Source organism: Zootoca vivipara, chromosome 3, assembly GCF_963506605.1.
Source record: "Zootoca vivipara chromosome 3, rZooViv1.1, whole genome shotgun sequence".
NCBI lineage: Eukaryota > Metazoa > Chordata > Lepidosauria > Squamata > Lacertidae > Zootoca > Zootoca vivipara.
This window is the reverse complement of record NC_083278.1, coordinates 86,211,223-86,225,285: the sequence shown is the minus strand read 5'-3', so window position 1 is coordinate 86,225,285 and position 14,063 is coordinate 86,211,223. Positions and strand designations below refer to the sequence as shown.

Below are 14,063 nucleotides of genomic sequence, written 5' to 3'. Positions count from 1 at the left end.
TTAAAATAAGCATAGGTGCACATGTGTGTAAAGTGGACTATACAAAAATTATATACTTCTGAACAAGAAAGACCACTTTATAAATGGTAAACTATTGGATTGAAATTGTCTAAACTTCTTATGATGAAGGCATTTCTTTCGTCCAGGTTGTGAATATAATAAAGTTATATTCTATGAATGTGTTCACATTTCACTTGTGAAAGGGAGAAACCTTCACAGAAACCCGACACCAATATTATAAAAGGGAGAATAAAACTAAACATAGCTTGGCTTTGAGCAGCTCCATCTGGAGGCTACTGTTTGCAATTGTAAAATACACATATGCAGGATTGCCATACACAGCAAAATGAGTGTCACTTGACTGCCTTCTGTGTAGGAAACCCATAATAAATAAAGCAGACCTATAGTGAGTTTGCGCCTCGATCTCTCCAGTGTATGATTTCCAGAAGTTTGCGCCTCAATCTCTCCAGTGTATGATTTCCTTCTTCCCACCCCAATACTTGCAATGGAAAGAAAAGCACTTGGATTCTTAGTTTTTATTGTAAAAAGCCAGCCTTCTTATTAAGTTTGCTTTGTAAATACATAGCTTTCACTACTATATACACACACCTTGATGCACAATATACACAAATTCACGTTTAGTGGGGGAAGAAGCATGTGTAGGCGAGGCTCAGGAATCGTTAAAAGGAATTTAAACGGAATTTAAACACAATGAGCTAAAGTTTGTTGCTTGCCATGTAAATGGAGTCTTCTGTAGTGACTGTGGTACTATAGTCCTTCACTTCTCAAAGCCAACACCTGAAGTTCAATAGCCGTATTTTGCATTCAGATGAGTTCTACCATCACCACTTTGACCTGCATCAAATGAGGAAGATTAGAGTGTTTCTTTTTCCTTTTTCAAAAAACTCTCTTGTGCCCAGGAGTGAAAACAATATACAGAGAAACAGAAATAGTTGGCAAGTCCCAGTCACCTAGACCCTACATACTTGGCAGTGTGTTAAGTGAATCATAAGCAGTGTAAAAGCTTTCCTGACATGGGGTTCAGCAGAGCTGCAATATTTTGGTTATGCAACAGGCCAATGTCCATTTCAAGGAGAGGGAGATGGGGACTTATATTAGACAGCATCCAGGTGTGACCTCCACTAATGGTAGATGGTTTGTTTTTGTTTGTTTATATTATTCTGCAGAGGTTGGAAGTAACTAAAGGTGTAGGAATATTCATGGGGACACTGAGCAAGTATGTGAGAAGCAAAAGGACATTTGCAAAGCCAAAAAAGCGAGTGAAATGGTTGGCTGGACCTGTGGGAGGCAGGTAAGGAACTGCAGGGCATGCAAAAATATTTGGGCTTATACAATGTTCCAGCCAATTCATAAAGCTGGCTTTTAATCTTGTTCTACAAAAGGCAGAAATTTCAAAAACAACTCTTAGAATGGAGGGTGCTCACAATTCAAGACTACTCAGAGGAATTCAGCTGCACTGCTACTTTAAGTACACCTAAGAAAGCTCTACATTATATGTAGGTACTGTATTGTATCAAACAAGGACATCTTGGGCAAGAAAATTCTAAGTTGCATTTGTTTACTTCAATTGATTGATGAGCATTCTTGATAACTATGCATTTCCAGTTGGAGACCTTGGAACATACAAACTCCACTCTCTTTCTCCCTGACCTCTTAAGTAATCCTAAGCACATCCAATAATAATAAAAATTAATAAAATTATTATTATTATTATTATTATTATTATTATTATTATTAATAATAATAATACCCTGCCCATCTGGCTGGGTTTCCCCAGTCACTCTGGGCGGCTCCCAACAGAATAAAAAACAAACAAAACATCAAACATTAAAAACTTCCCTGAACAGGGCTGCCTTCAGATGTCCTCTAAAAGTCAGATAGTTGTTTATTTCCTTGACATCTGATGGAAGGGTGTTCCATAGGGAGGGCGCCACTACCGAGAAGGCCCTCTGTCTGGTTCCCTGTAACCTCACTTCTCGCAGTGAGGAAACTGCCAGAAGGCCCTCGGCACTGGACTGTGCTTGGAAACGTACTCGGAGCCAATGTAGGTCTTTCAGGACTGGTGTTATATGGTCTTGGTGCCCACTCCCAGTCACCAGTCTAGCTTCTGCATTCTGGATTAATTTTAAGTTTCTGGGTCACCTTCAAAGGTAGCCCCACATAGAGCGGGAGATAACTAGAGCATGCACCACTCGGGCGAGACAGTCTGCGGGCAGGTAGGGTCTCAGCCTGCGAACCAGATGGAGCTGGTAAACAGCTGCCCTGGACACAGAATTGACCTGTGCCTCGTTGGACAGCTGTGAGTCCAAAATGACTCCCAGGCTGTGCACTTGGGAGCACAGTTACCACATTCTGGACTAGGGCAGCGTTTCTCAACCGCTGTTCCGCGGCACACTAGTGTGCCGCGAGACGCTGGCTGGTGTGCCGCGACGTGCGGCGACGAGAAGGGCGATTTGCATTGTCACGTGCCTGGCGGCTGCCAATAAACAACACTGACCCGCCGGAAAGCAATATTTCTCCTCCTCTTTCCCAAAGCTCAGTGCAAACGACTGGAGGGTGGTTTTAGACAAACTTAAAGAAGCTGGCTGGATGAGCTCAACCTGAAACTTGCTGAGCAAAGGATTGTGCTGGCAGAGAAATCAGCGGCTTGTGAAGCCTTATTACAGGAGATTGCAACCAACACAGCAATTGGCAAGTGTTTCTTACAGTCATAATTATATAGTCAATATAGGGCGGCACAGAGTTAAATTTTAAAACTTTTTTAATGGTGGTGTGCCTCGTGATTTTTTTCATGGAACAAGTGTGCCGTGGCCCAAAAAAGGTTGAGAAACACTGGACTAGGGGGTCCTCCACCCCCGCCCACCCCCTGTCCCCCCCAAAACAGTACTTCAAGCCCTGATGGAGAATGTTCTATACCTGAGGAACATCTACCAACAGCAGGCACATCAGCATGACTTAGGGATAGAACTTTGCAGCACATATTTGCAAAGGGTACTCTGTCTGCACACTGGATACCTTTGTACGCTTGTGTCCTTCCTAAACCTCAGGTGCCACCGCTGCTGCCTTTATCTCTGGCCAAGCTGGACCAAGGGCAAAAGCATGACCCGAGTAGGATGGTGGGAAGGCAGGCAGGGAGAAACAGCAATAACGTAGTCGGAAATGTTCTGGGATCTGGAGGACTGAGGTCCAATGTCAGTCTTCCTTCAGACAGAGCAAGCTTAGATGCTTTATTTGCTTGTGCTTGCTCTTCCACGCCCTCATTACATAGGATAGCAAAGAAACTGTAGTATCAGTGTACAGGACTAGTCCTGATGTCATCCTGCTTGCCCTATACTTCAGCAAGACAAAGGTGAGTAGATTTAGAGACTCTGTGGTGCAAAATTATTTAGACTACTCCATACACAAGACATTTCAAGTGGCTGTCTCTATGCTGCCTTCTGCTCAGCTGCACAGCTTCAGCTTCCGTTTCTCAGCAACCCAAGTCCCCTATTTTGCATTGTCTTCAAATAGATCAGGTCAAATATGATTTTGGAAAATTATAAATTACCTTCAGGTGGCATCCACACACAGTAGTCTGGGTCATCTTCCGGATATTCTGAGGACAGAGTGCGTTGAGACTGCAGAATAATTTTAAAAAAGATGCTTCGTAATTCTAACATTTCCCTTCCCTCTTTCTGCTGCACAACTTCATGCACCCCCTTAAAAGCCTCTGCAGAAGATGGGAGAGGGGGCGTTGGGACCTACTGATGCAAGGTTGCTCTGCAAAATACAATTTGTTTTCCTTTGCAATACTAAGGTTCTACTTGCACTTGTTTGAATAATAAATTATTATCATTACTAGCTTTTAATATTTGATGAATTAATGTATTTTAATATTTTGCTGGAAGCCGCCCAGAGTGGCTGGGAAAACCCAGCCAGATGGGTGGGGTATAAATAAATTATTATTATTATTATTAGAATTGGGGAAATATCTTAGTGTGAATATCTTGAGGACAGGAACTCAAATTGCTTTAGACAGATTCTATTTTATGATTGGATTGTAAACTGCTTAGAGGGGATATTTGGGCCAAGAATGACGTGTTAAGTTTGAAACCATTTTCCCCACTTTTCTTTATGCGAAGAGGGTTTTCTCAGACTTTTTTCTAAAGAGGATAGTTTGTGACAAAGACAAGCAAGAGATTAACAAACACAAACAGATGATGTTTGTGTTTGTTAATCTCTTGCTTGTCTTCTGTCACTTCTATCTTCTGTCTGATGCTTTTTTATACTTGGTGCTATAGTGGAGAATCTAATGTTACTTACAATAAAACAGAATGATACTGTTGGCACAAAGTACTGGGAGGTATAAGCTACTAGAAAAAAGCATTATTGCAGCCTTGCAAATTGGGGTTGACAAGCCTGCTTTCCTGGCTGCATATAGTTTTGTTGGCTGCAATGCCCTGCCAATAATTTCTATTAGATGAGAAAGTTAAAGCACTGCCAGGCTAGTAGTAAAAAAACTCAAAATTATTTGCATTATAATTAAGTGGTGTAGTTTCCTGCAATTTATGAGTTGTGCTACCATTCCAAAATAATCAGCAGCTATATCCTTTCACAACTGTGTCTTATCTAGCAGTGGAACTAGCACAGGGATGTCCAACTGGTTGACTGCTGCTAGCGATCTTCTGGTGAGTGAATTTTTTACTTGCCTCCCCCCCCCCAAGCTAAACAATTTCAACCTGCCCCCCTAAAGAAAAGCTCAACAACTCTGACTTGCCCCCCCCCAAAGGTCATCAACTTTGGTCCCCCTCCAAAAAAGGGTAGATCACTGCCAGCTTTTTATTCTGGGAGATCGCAGTCTCTTGGGAGTTGGACGTCCCTGTACTAGCACAATAAGCTATCAGCCTGACATGAGACACACAACACAGAGTACTAACCACTATACGATCACGGTCTCACCAACGAACTGAACCACTGCTGCACGTGGCCAGCGAGAACAGAGAACGGTCCTCCATAAATGCCGGCATCAAGCAATTCTGATAATGCACCAGGTAGGGAATGCAGTATGTTACAGTGTACTTCATCCTATTTATATGCTTTAGTTCTCCCAACTCACCGTATTTGAAATGTTCGTTTTCTTATTCTTGGACTTTCCTGCAGATGTCTCAGGTGCTAGGAAAAGAATAAGATAAACTATGTTAACGCTGCCGAGTCTAGAGGAATTATTCTAAACAAATTTCAGACAAATAAATCCTCTACATAAAAAAAAGGCTAGGGAGCTGTTAAAATCAAGCACTGCAGCTCCTTAGGCCCCACCAACAAAATGCACACAAGCCAAGGGCAGGACAGCAAAACTGCTTTTTGGGTGTATCTCACAAAGTAAAGGTTAGCAATTTTGATAACTGTAGCAGTGCAAGTATTGCTTACTATTTCCCCCTTTCTCCAGAAAATGCTTGAATATTTTAGTTATGTGCCTAGCACTACAAAGGAGACATTCAAAAAGCGCTGTTCCTCCATTCTCCTAATTTTTAAAAATAATTCGTTCTGGAGGTCCGTTCGTAACCTGAAACTGTTCTTAACCTGAGGTACCACTTTAGCTAATGGGGCCTCCTGCTGCTGCTGCACGATTTCTGTTCTCATCCTGATTCCTGAAGCAAAGTTCTTAACTCGAGGTACTATTTATGGGTTAGCGTAGTCTGTAACCTGAAGCATCTGTAACCCGAGGTACCACTGTATATTAATTTTTATTAGTTTTCCAAATTTTAACAAATCCATCCAACTTATTTAAATTTTATACATTTTAATCCTTCTAAATTCAATCCTTAATTTTTTTGTTATTTGTTTTTGAATGAAAAGTATTCATCCTTTAAAAATAGGATTACTATTAAAAAAACCATTTCCCTCAACTTTCTTAACACACTAGGAAACTTCACACACAAAATCTTTTAAATAATTTCTTTATGCATTTTGCCAAAAGGAATGTATCTCATCAGGATTAATTTTTTATTTAAGCACTGTGGTTTTATTTGCTACAACATATTAGATGTTCAAAAAACAAGCTGAAGGAACTGCTGTCTTATACTGCAAGATGTTCCGAGTATTAAAATATATTTTCCCACTCCAATTGTACAAACCAAAGGAATATGATACCAGTGCTGTCATCCATTTTTCTCTAGTGCTCACCTGGGTCACCTTGTGGCTTCTTCTGTGATTTATTCAATGGGGAGCTGCACTCTGGCGTCACTGCATCTTTGCTCAAAGGCTCTGACTGTGGCTGAGCTCCTGTAAAAGAAAAATGGAACCCCGCAGACTTAGCCAACCAGATTCTTTAATGAACACAGAACTAGCAGATTAAATCTTAACAAATTCTGACAACTTACAATTAAACTGCCTTTATTTCTTTTTAAGGGCTGAGCAATGCTACACTATAATAGCTTTTATTCAATGAAAACCGTGCTACACACAAACACAGAAGGTCTGAGCCAGAGAAGTAAAAACACAGTACCCACACCAACCCTGCTACCTTCTGAGCACAGGCACTGCATCAGGCCATTAAGCAAAATGGAAGATCTGTCCATGTTTCTCATCCCTTCTCCCAATAATCAACTAATGCAGGATCTGTGCATTCCCCAAAGGGTGAGGGATTAAGGTGGGAAAGTAAGGGCTCTGTAAAGCCTCATAACAATATTTTGGTGTGTGAAGGTGCTGTGCCCACTAGACTGAACCTAAATCCCCATAACCTAAGAAAATTTACCTTGAAATTTATGCAATAATTATTCCTGGTCTTTGGAGATGCCTGTGAAATTTGGTACAGTGCTTTGAATTTAAAAAGAGACCCTTCCAAGGAAAATATTCCTATTCAAAATGAACCTAACACTTATAAAATAGTGATGCTGCTAATATATCTCTCAGCTCTTCATGGCCTACACATACCATTAGCAACTTGAACTATTTGAGAGATTGAATAGAGCAGCCTATGGTTTCTATCATCACTAGAGTCCTCTGAAATGGTCTGAAATGTTGAGATGGGGGCAGACATTTTTGCAACCAGCCGCAAAGATACCGTGTTTCCCCTTTTTTAATACGTAGTCAGAAAGTAAGCCATGGCAGGGTTTTTAACCATTTGAGAGCTATAAGACATACCCCGAAAATAAGCCATACTTCCGCACCAGCTAGCAGGACCCAGCATGCCGGTCGCGACAGGAGGAGGAAGCCTGCCGGGTCGGGTCAGTGCCCGGAAGCGGCGGTGGCTGCTTTAGTGCCAATAAAGCGTGCAGCAGTGCCGCACGGAGCACCAGCCAGCAGGACCCAGCTCCTGCAATGCCGGCCGCGGCAGGAGGAGGAAGCCTGCGGGGTCGGGTGGGTGCCCAGAAGCGGTGGCGGCTGCAGCGCTGACAAAGCGTGAAGCAGCGCCGCACGAAGCACCAAGGGCACGAGCGGCAGGAGGAAAGAGAGAGAGGCTCGTTACTTGCGGCACTTTAAGAGAAGCAGCCAGAACCGATCTCCACATTCCGAGCCTCCCTTTTGCGCGTGCGGGCATGTTAAAGCCCCGATCACTTCACTCCCCACTTCTTCCTCGCCATCCCTCCCTTTCACGCGTTGCCTTGACCCCGCAGCCCCCCTCCCTGGCCATCTTCCCCTAAGTGCAGCGCTGCTTCGTGAGCGCTGCAGCCGCACGCTCTGTGTGTGCGCGCGTCTCTTTCTTTCTCTCCCTGTGCGTCTGTCTCTCTCTGTGTGTGTGTGTGCGCGCGCGTCTCTCTCTCTCTCCCCCGTGCGTCTCTCTCTCTGTGTGTGTGTTTGTGCGCGTCTCTTTCTTTCTCTCCCCGTGCATCCGTCTCTGTGTGTGTGTGTGTGTGTGCGCGCGTCTCTTTCTCTCTCTCCCCCGTGCGTCTCTCTGTGTGTGTGTGTGCGCGCGTGTCTCTTTCTTTCTCTCCCTGTGCGTCCGTCTCTCTCTGTGTGTGTGTGTGCGCGCGTCTCTTTCTCTCTCACCCCCGTGCGTCTCTCTCTCTGTGTGCGCGCGTCTCTTTCTTTCTCTTCCTGTGCGTCCGTCTCTGTGTGTGTGTGCGTGTGTGTGTGTGTGCGCGCGCGTCTCTCTCTCTCCCCCCCGTGCGTCTCTCTGTGTGTGTGTTTGTGCGCGTCTCTTTCTTTCTCTCCCCGTGCGTCCGTCTCTCTCTGTGTGTGTGTTTGTGCGCGTCTCTTTCTCTCTCTCCCCGTGCGTCTCTCTCTCTGTGTGCGCGCGTCTCTTTCTTTCTCTCCCCGTGCGTCCGTCTCTCTCTCTGTGTGCGTGCGCGCGTCTCTTTCTCTCTCTCCCCCGTGCGTCTCTCTGTGTGTGTGTGTGTGTGTGTGCGCGTCTCTTTCTTTCTCTCCCTGTACGTGTCTCTCTCTCAGTGTGTGTGTGTGTGTTTGCGCGCGCGCGTCTTCCCCCCCCCCCCCACAGAGAAAAGGTTCCGCTTCGGCTCGTCATTCAGCCGCGCGCGCGCGCCAGGGGCATGGGCCCAAGCCTCGTCCCCCTCGCGCTTCCCTCACAAGCATCTCAGAGCGGGACGGGTCACGGCCTCCCTCCTCATTCCTCGGCCGGCGTGAGAGAGCCCGGGGAGCAGAAGGATCCCAGGTTTAACCCCCAGGTACCCCCAAGTTTGAAATTCTGGAGAGCTGCTGCCAGCCTGGTTGACAGTAAAACCTGGATAGCACAGTAGGCTAGAGTGTGGTGTTTATAATGTGCGCGGAAGAGAGCACCGAGTGTCCTGAGCCAGTGGGACCCAGTTGTACCAGCACTTAAAAAAAAAGACACCCCCTGAAAATAAGCCACCGTGTGTTTTTTTGAGGAAAAAAAGTTATAAGACGGTGTCTTAAAAAAGGGGAAACACGGTATGTGCACTAGGTGCAAGTCACAGGGCACAGACCCAAAATCAGTGGTTAGCATACAAATGCTAGCTGCTGGCCAGCTGAGAAGGAAGGGAGCTGGTCCAAAAGACCTGCACCCAACACTCCTCTCTCCAAGACAGCAGCGTCCCACAGGTTCTCTAGAACAATTTATCCCAAGACAAGACCTTAAGACAATTTAGCCCAAGGGAAGAAATTTCTCCCATCCATGTGCACCTCTATACCAAGCTCTTGACGTCCATATTTTCAAAAGAATTCAAGGCAGGGTTTTCAGAGGCACTTAAGGAAATGAACCTAACTGAACCTGACTGTTGTCAGCAGGAGTACATATGGTATCAAGCATTCCAACAGTCCCCACTACTACATTTAAGAGCCTCAAAATAGTCAAAATGAAGAGGAAACAGAACTGGACTAACCACCATGAACAAATTCCATGTCCTCGCTGCTGCAATCATAAGAACTGGTAGAGTGTTTATGCTGCCTAACTGTTTCTTGTGCTGGTATCCGCATCACTGGGTTTTGTGTTCCTTGATTTACAGCCTTCATATCTTCTTCTTCTTCCTCCTCCTCCTCCTCTTCTTCCTCCTCCTCTGGCCCCTCATCTTTCATCTTTAATAGGTTTACAGGTATATCTGGACGCTTGACAGGCAACCTCTGTGGGGCAAACAAAAATTGCCGTGAACGTAGTTGTTATATCTTCTGCCGTTGATGTATGGAACAGAATATGCCATGCTATGAGGCAATGTGCCTTTGAACAGCAGTTATTAAGTACTTCCCGAGATTTGTAGAAACATAAACAGTCTCACTAAAGCAAGCCCAAAGTTTAACTGTTTCTACAAGAGTTCCTCCTAGTGCCCACAGGAAGTGATGTAATCCAGCTATCTTTGAATGCCCATCCTAATGGATCCAACTTCTAAATAGAGCCTATCTTTTGCAATGGCTTTGACTAGACAAAATAAATAAATCAGTAAAATGGGGAGGGAAGCAATATTCAGCTATTTACCCTTCCCCTTCCCCCTTCCCTGCTCGCAACACTCCAAAGTGTTGGGGGCCAGCAGGGGAGATAGGACATGGTCAAAAATGGCTTCCCTTCCCATTCTGCTAAGAAGCCTTACTGTCAGCTGAATGACATGTTTTGATACAACCCATAGCTTTTGCTTTCTTTACTTACCCCCACAGTACCAGTTTTCAGTCTGAACTTGCTTCCTCCTTTCATGGCACCAAACATGGGTAAAGTCAGCTTTTTGGGTTTGTTTTGAGTTTCCGGATCTTGATTCCCAAGCCTACAGAACATTTGGGAAGGGAGGGGAAGAGAATAAGTAGCACACACACAGCTTTAGTATCGAATTCTGAAGGACCAGCACTAGAACTATTGCTTTGTGCGCTCTCTCTCTCTCTCTCTCGTGGAGATTCCACATTAAAAAGTTCCTTCTCATTGCAAACCTCACAGTGTGGCCCTGGGCTTGTGCAGAGACAATGAAGCCCATCAGGGACAGGGACATTGCAGGCTCCCTTCTCAAACAAGAATTCCTTTCTCCCCTGGTGTTATCCATGGGGCCTGAAGGTTATGTGTTGGCACTGCCATTAATCACAATTAATGCTCAAAATAGACTTGGCAATCAGTGCCAAAACCTGCCTTCCACCATCTCCATACTCCTCTGCATGTACATTTGGGTAGTCATCAGAGAACTATAGCTCAACTATAGCTCAACAAGGAAAATATAAAATGATTACCACTCCATAAAATGAAGACTCACTGGGATTTCAACTCCGGCAATGAAGCTGGTGTAACAATTTTAATCAATCCTTTCAATCGCTGCTGCTCTTTCCTCAGTTCAAAAGTCCGCAAATGAAGCTTTCTCCGTGCCACACTGTCTAAAGCACATCCTGATTTTATTTCCGTCATGAATTCGTCCAAAGAATCTTGCGCTGATGAATGCGATTGTGCTAAAGGAAATACAAATATAGAAAAATCATGCCATCCCAATACAGTTATGAGTAGAAGTGGTCCCAAATTTTAGTAGCCGGCACGGAACAGATGCCCAATACAACTTTCTGAGAAGAATACAATTAAGACTACAGATGTGCTCGAATTCTTTGCTCTAGTAACTGTTTTTTGGGGAAATGAAGGGTTTATCTGTGCAAAAATTGACTTAGTATTGACTCCAGTTGGTTCCTTTGGCATACTCCTAGGCATGTATAACTAACCTTCAAGGACTTCTCTAGGGCTGCTGATCGGAAAAGGACTTGCAAGAAGGAAGTTGAAGGTTATGCCAAAAGTGTGTTATCACTTGCCCATATTGAAGCTCCTTATCCCAGAATGAAATTTGTTTTCCTTCCACTAAATGTAACATGCTTTCCACAGAACTGAATTTGAGAGTTTTAACTTGATCAGCTTCTTTAGAAAGGCAAGTATTAGGCATTTTAAATAATTTTAATCATGCTGTTACACTTGGCTTAATCTTTCATTTGTGGAAGACAGAAACAAAATACCCTTAATTTTACTAATTAATTAATTTTACTAATTAATTAATTATGCCTTATTCCCATGCAGACAACCCCAAAATTTGAATAAAGTATGTGGCCTTACTTGTCTTTGAAGATTTCAGCTTCTCTGCTATCTCAGAGAGCTCTCTTTCAGTTGCGGCTAATTTTGCACTCTACAAAGAGAGAGAAATTGAAAAGTTATGTACATCTGTAATAGCTTTACAAAACTTTAAAATAAAAATGTAGCAACGTTTTGTGTTCCAAACTGCTGGCAAAGTGAAAAGCCTAGAAATACAAAGAAGTGTAGCAACAACCCAATTGTGGAATGCTCTCCCAAGGGAGGTTGACCCAGCTGCCAACTTGTCTTATGGAAGTCAGGCAAAACCTTTAAAATAAATTTAACCAGGCATTTCAAGTATCTTGAAATTTTTAACTCAAGTCTTTTAACTTTGCTTTTTATCTGTCACTTTTCCACCTGCAATTGATGTCTGTGTGTGTGAGTGAGTGAGTGAGTGAGAGAGAGAGAGAACGAACTTATGTAAAATGCCTAGAAATCCTTGGCTAAACAGTGGTATGAAAACATTTTAAATAACCGCCACTGGCTTGTTATTAAGGGTTTTTTTTTGCCACACTGAATAAAGTTTTTCCCCTGATGTGCTACTTCAGTTTAGAAGACCAAAAAAATGATTCTTTCTGGACAAATGAACATGCCAACATGGCTACCCCTCTGAAATTTGATACCAGACAAATTGATAGTGGAAAGTGGTTTATATTCCTCTGCAGCAGCACTCTTAGGAATGATTATATGAGAGCTTAATTCAGGTGACAGCATTTTTAAAATTCTGGCAAGATACTCTGGGTTCTATCCAACTAAATCACTGTGCACACCAGACAATTTCTGAAAGTGCAATGGGACTCTTCCAAATCTGCACTCCTCCAAATTTGCACTGGGGATTCCCCCAATCCTTTGGAGCAGATCTGAGGTAAGTGCAGGGGAGAGGTGAAATGCCATTGTGCTCAAGTAAGTCATTCCGCATGAACAGTGGTCGAGTTGGCTACAATCCCTTCTCCTGAGCCTGAGAAAATGCTGAGGAATCTATTAGACTTTGGAAAGAATCAGAAAGCAAAAAGGTGTCTTCCAAGCCTCTGCATGAGATCTTCTCTTCTCAGGTGGGGAGTCTAGGTGGCCTTCCACTGGGATTTAAGAGATATTAGAGAAACAGCAAGATGACCCTCTGTTTCTCAGCTGCACCTTCCCTGCCACCAGCTCAGAATTGAGGTGGAGGGGGGAAGCTTGCCCCTGCAGTTGTTCTGGACCCTGAAGACGCTCAGCGAACCTCCAAAACTCAACAGTAACATCAGTCAATACCCCATATCTTGGCCTGGAGGGACAGGGTCAGCAGAAGGCACAAATTTTGACTAACTAGCACGAATCCCTGGCTGAAGTTGTTCCTACCAATGAATCAAAGGTTTCTGGCTTCTCATCGATCTTTCCTGCTTTCTTCATTCTGCTCAGACGTTTCTGTTCAATCACTCCTGTCCGATCAAGGAATGTGTCATCATCACTGTCGTAAAAGTCTTCCTCTTCCCAATTCTTCGCTTTTCTTTTTCGGGATACTAAGAAGAATGAAGACAAAAATACATGAAGAAAACTGGAGAAGCTTGAAGCCAGTTACGCACCTGTACTTCTGATTTAGTGACAGCTGGTCTACTGCACATTTCAAAAAACATGCAAGTATGCAAATGGACATAAAGAGGTGAAGTTACCACATCCAATAGTTGTGAAAATAAAATGCAAACAGTGGCATGCCAGCAATCCTTGTAGGTGAGCAAGATACAAGCATGGTAATAAGAGGTATAATAAGCTAATATGATAAAAATGCTTAGGGCTACACCACATTTTACAGATGTAAATTCCTTCAAAGCTCTTGTCAATAAGACTATTTCCAAAAAGAATTCTGCATGGCCAGAGCCTCTGGCTAGTCCACCTACCTGCCTCTTGCCGCAGCACACCCCTAGCATCCAGTATCCTGCAGGCTTCCAATGAACACTGGATCATTGCTTCCTTTTTCTTCCCTGTATGAATAGCCTCTGCCACAAGTTGCTTCCCCGAAGCATCATCTATAGGCAGCCTATTGAATTCAGAAGGTTATAATTCAAAGAAAGATCAACAAATGGCCTGACATGTCTGCTCAGTGTCAGCTTGTGTACTACTCAGAACTGTTCTTTCAAATAACCTTGGCCTCTTTGGTTATAAAACATCTCAACATTAATATACAAGATTTAGAATCAGAGTTGGAGGTGGGGTTCCACCCACGACCACCTATTATGTCTCAATCTGGAGGGAGAATTTTTGAAAGTTGGACGCATTCTGTTTCAGTGCTTTAGTCCTTAAACTTTCAGCTTGAGAAGGCCAAGCACACAGGTTGCAGTAGGGACCTTCCCATAGTAAAATAGGATATAGACCATATAATCAACTAAGCACTCGCGGGAAAATAATAGGTAATAATTTCTATTAATCTCAACTGAAATCTCATTGCCTCATCTCTTTTCCTTAATAATAGTAACAATAATAATTTTATTATTTATACCAAAACATAATAAAATATCAAATATTAAAAACTTCCTGATACAGGGCTGCCTTCAGATTTATTCTAAAAGTTAGGTAGTTCTTCATCTCCTTGACATCTGAA

General features: G+C 43.4%; 1 protein-coding gene across 1 annotated transcript in view; it reads right to left on the bottom strand.

Moving 5' to 3' along the window:
* Positions 1 to 265: 265 nt before the first annotated feature.
* SLC4A1AP (solute carrier family 4 member 1 adaptor protein) overlaps positions 266 to 14,063 on the bottom strand; it is a 21,035-nt gene continuing 7,237 nt past the window's right edge. The window contains exons 5-14 of the mRNA XM_035111511.2: positions 13,363 to 13,502; positions 12,827 to 12,987; positions 11,474 to 11,543; positions 10,641 to 10,830; positions 10,055 to 10,166; positions 9,300 to 9,537; positions 6,184 to 6,282; positions 5,117 to 5,172; positions 3,569 to 3,638; positions 266 to 855 (exon numbers count right to left, since the gene is read on the bottom strand). Coding sequence (XP_034967402.1) covers positions 806 to 855; positions 3,569 to 3,638; positions 5,117 to 5,172; positions 6,184 to 6,282; positions 9,300 to 9,537; positions 10,055 to 10,166; positions 10,641 to 10,830; positions 11,474 to 11,543; positions 12,827 to 12,987; positions 13,363 to 13,502 — 1,186 coding nt within the window. The 3' untranslated portion in view covers positions 266 to 805. The remainder of the gene's footprint in view (positions 856 to 3,568; positions 3,639 to 5,116; positions 5,173 to 6,183; positions 6,283 to 9,299; positions 9,538 to 10,054; positions 10,167 to 10,640; positions 10,831 to 11,473; positions 11,544 to 12,826; positions 12,988 to 13,362; positions 13,503 to 14,063) is intronic.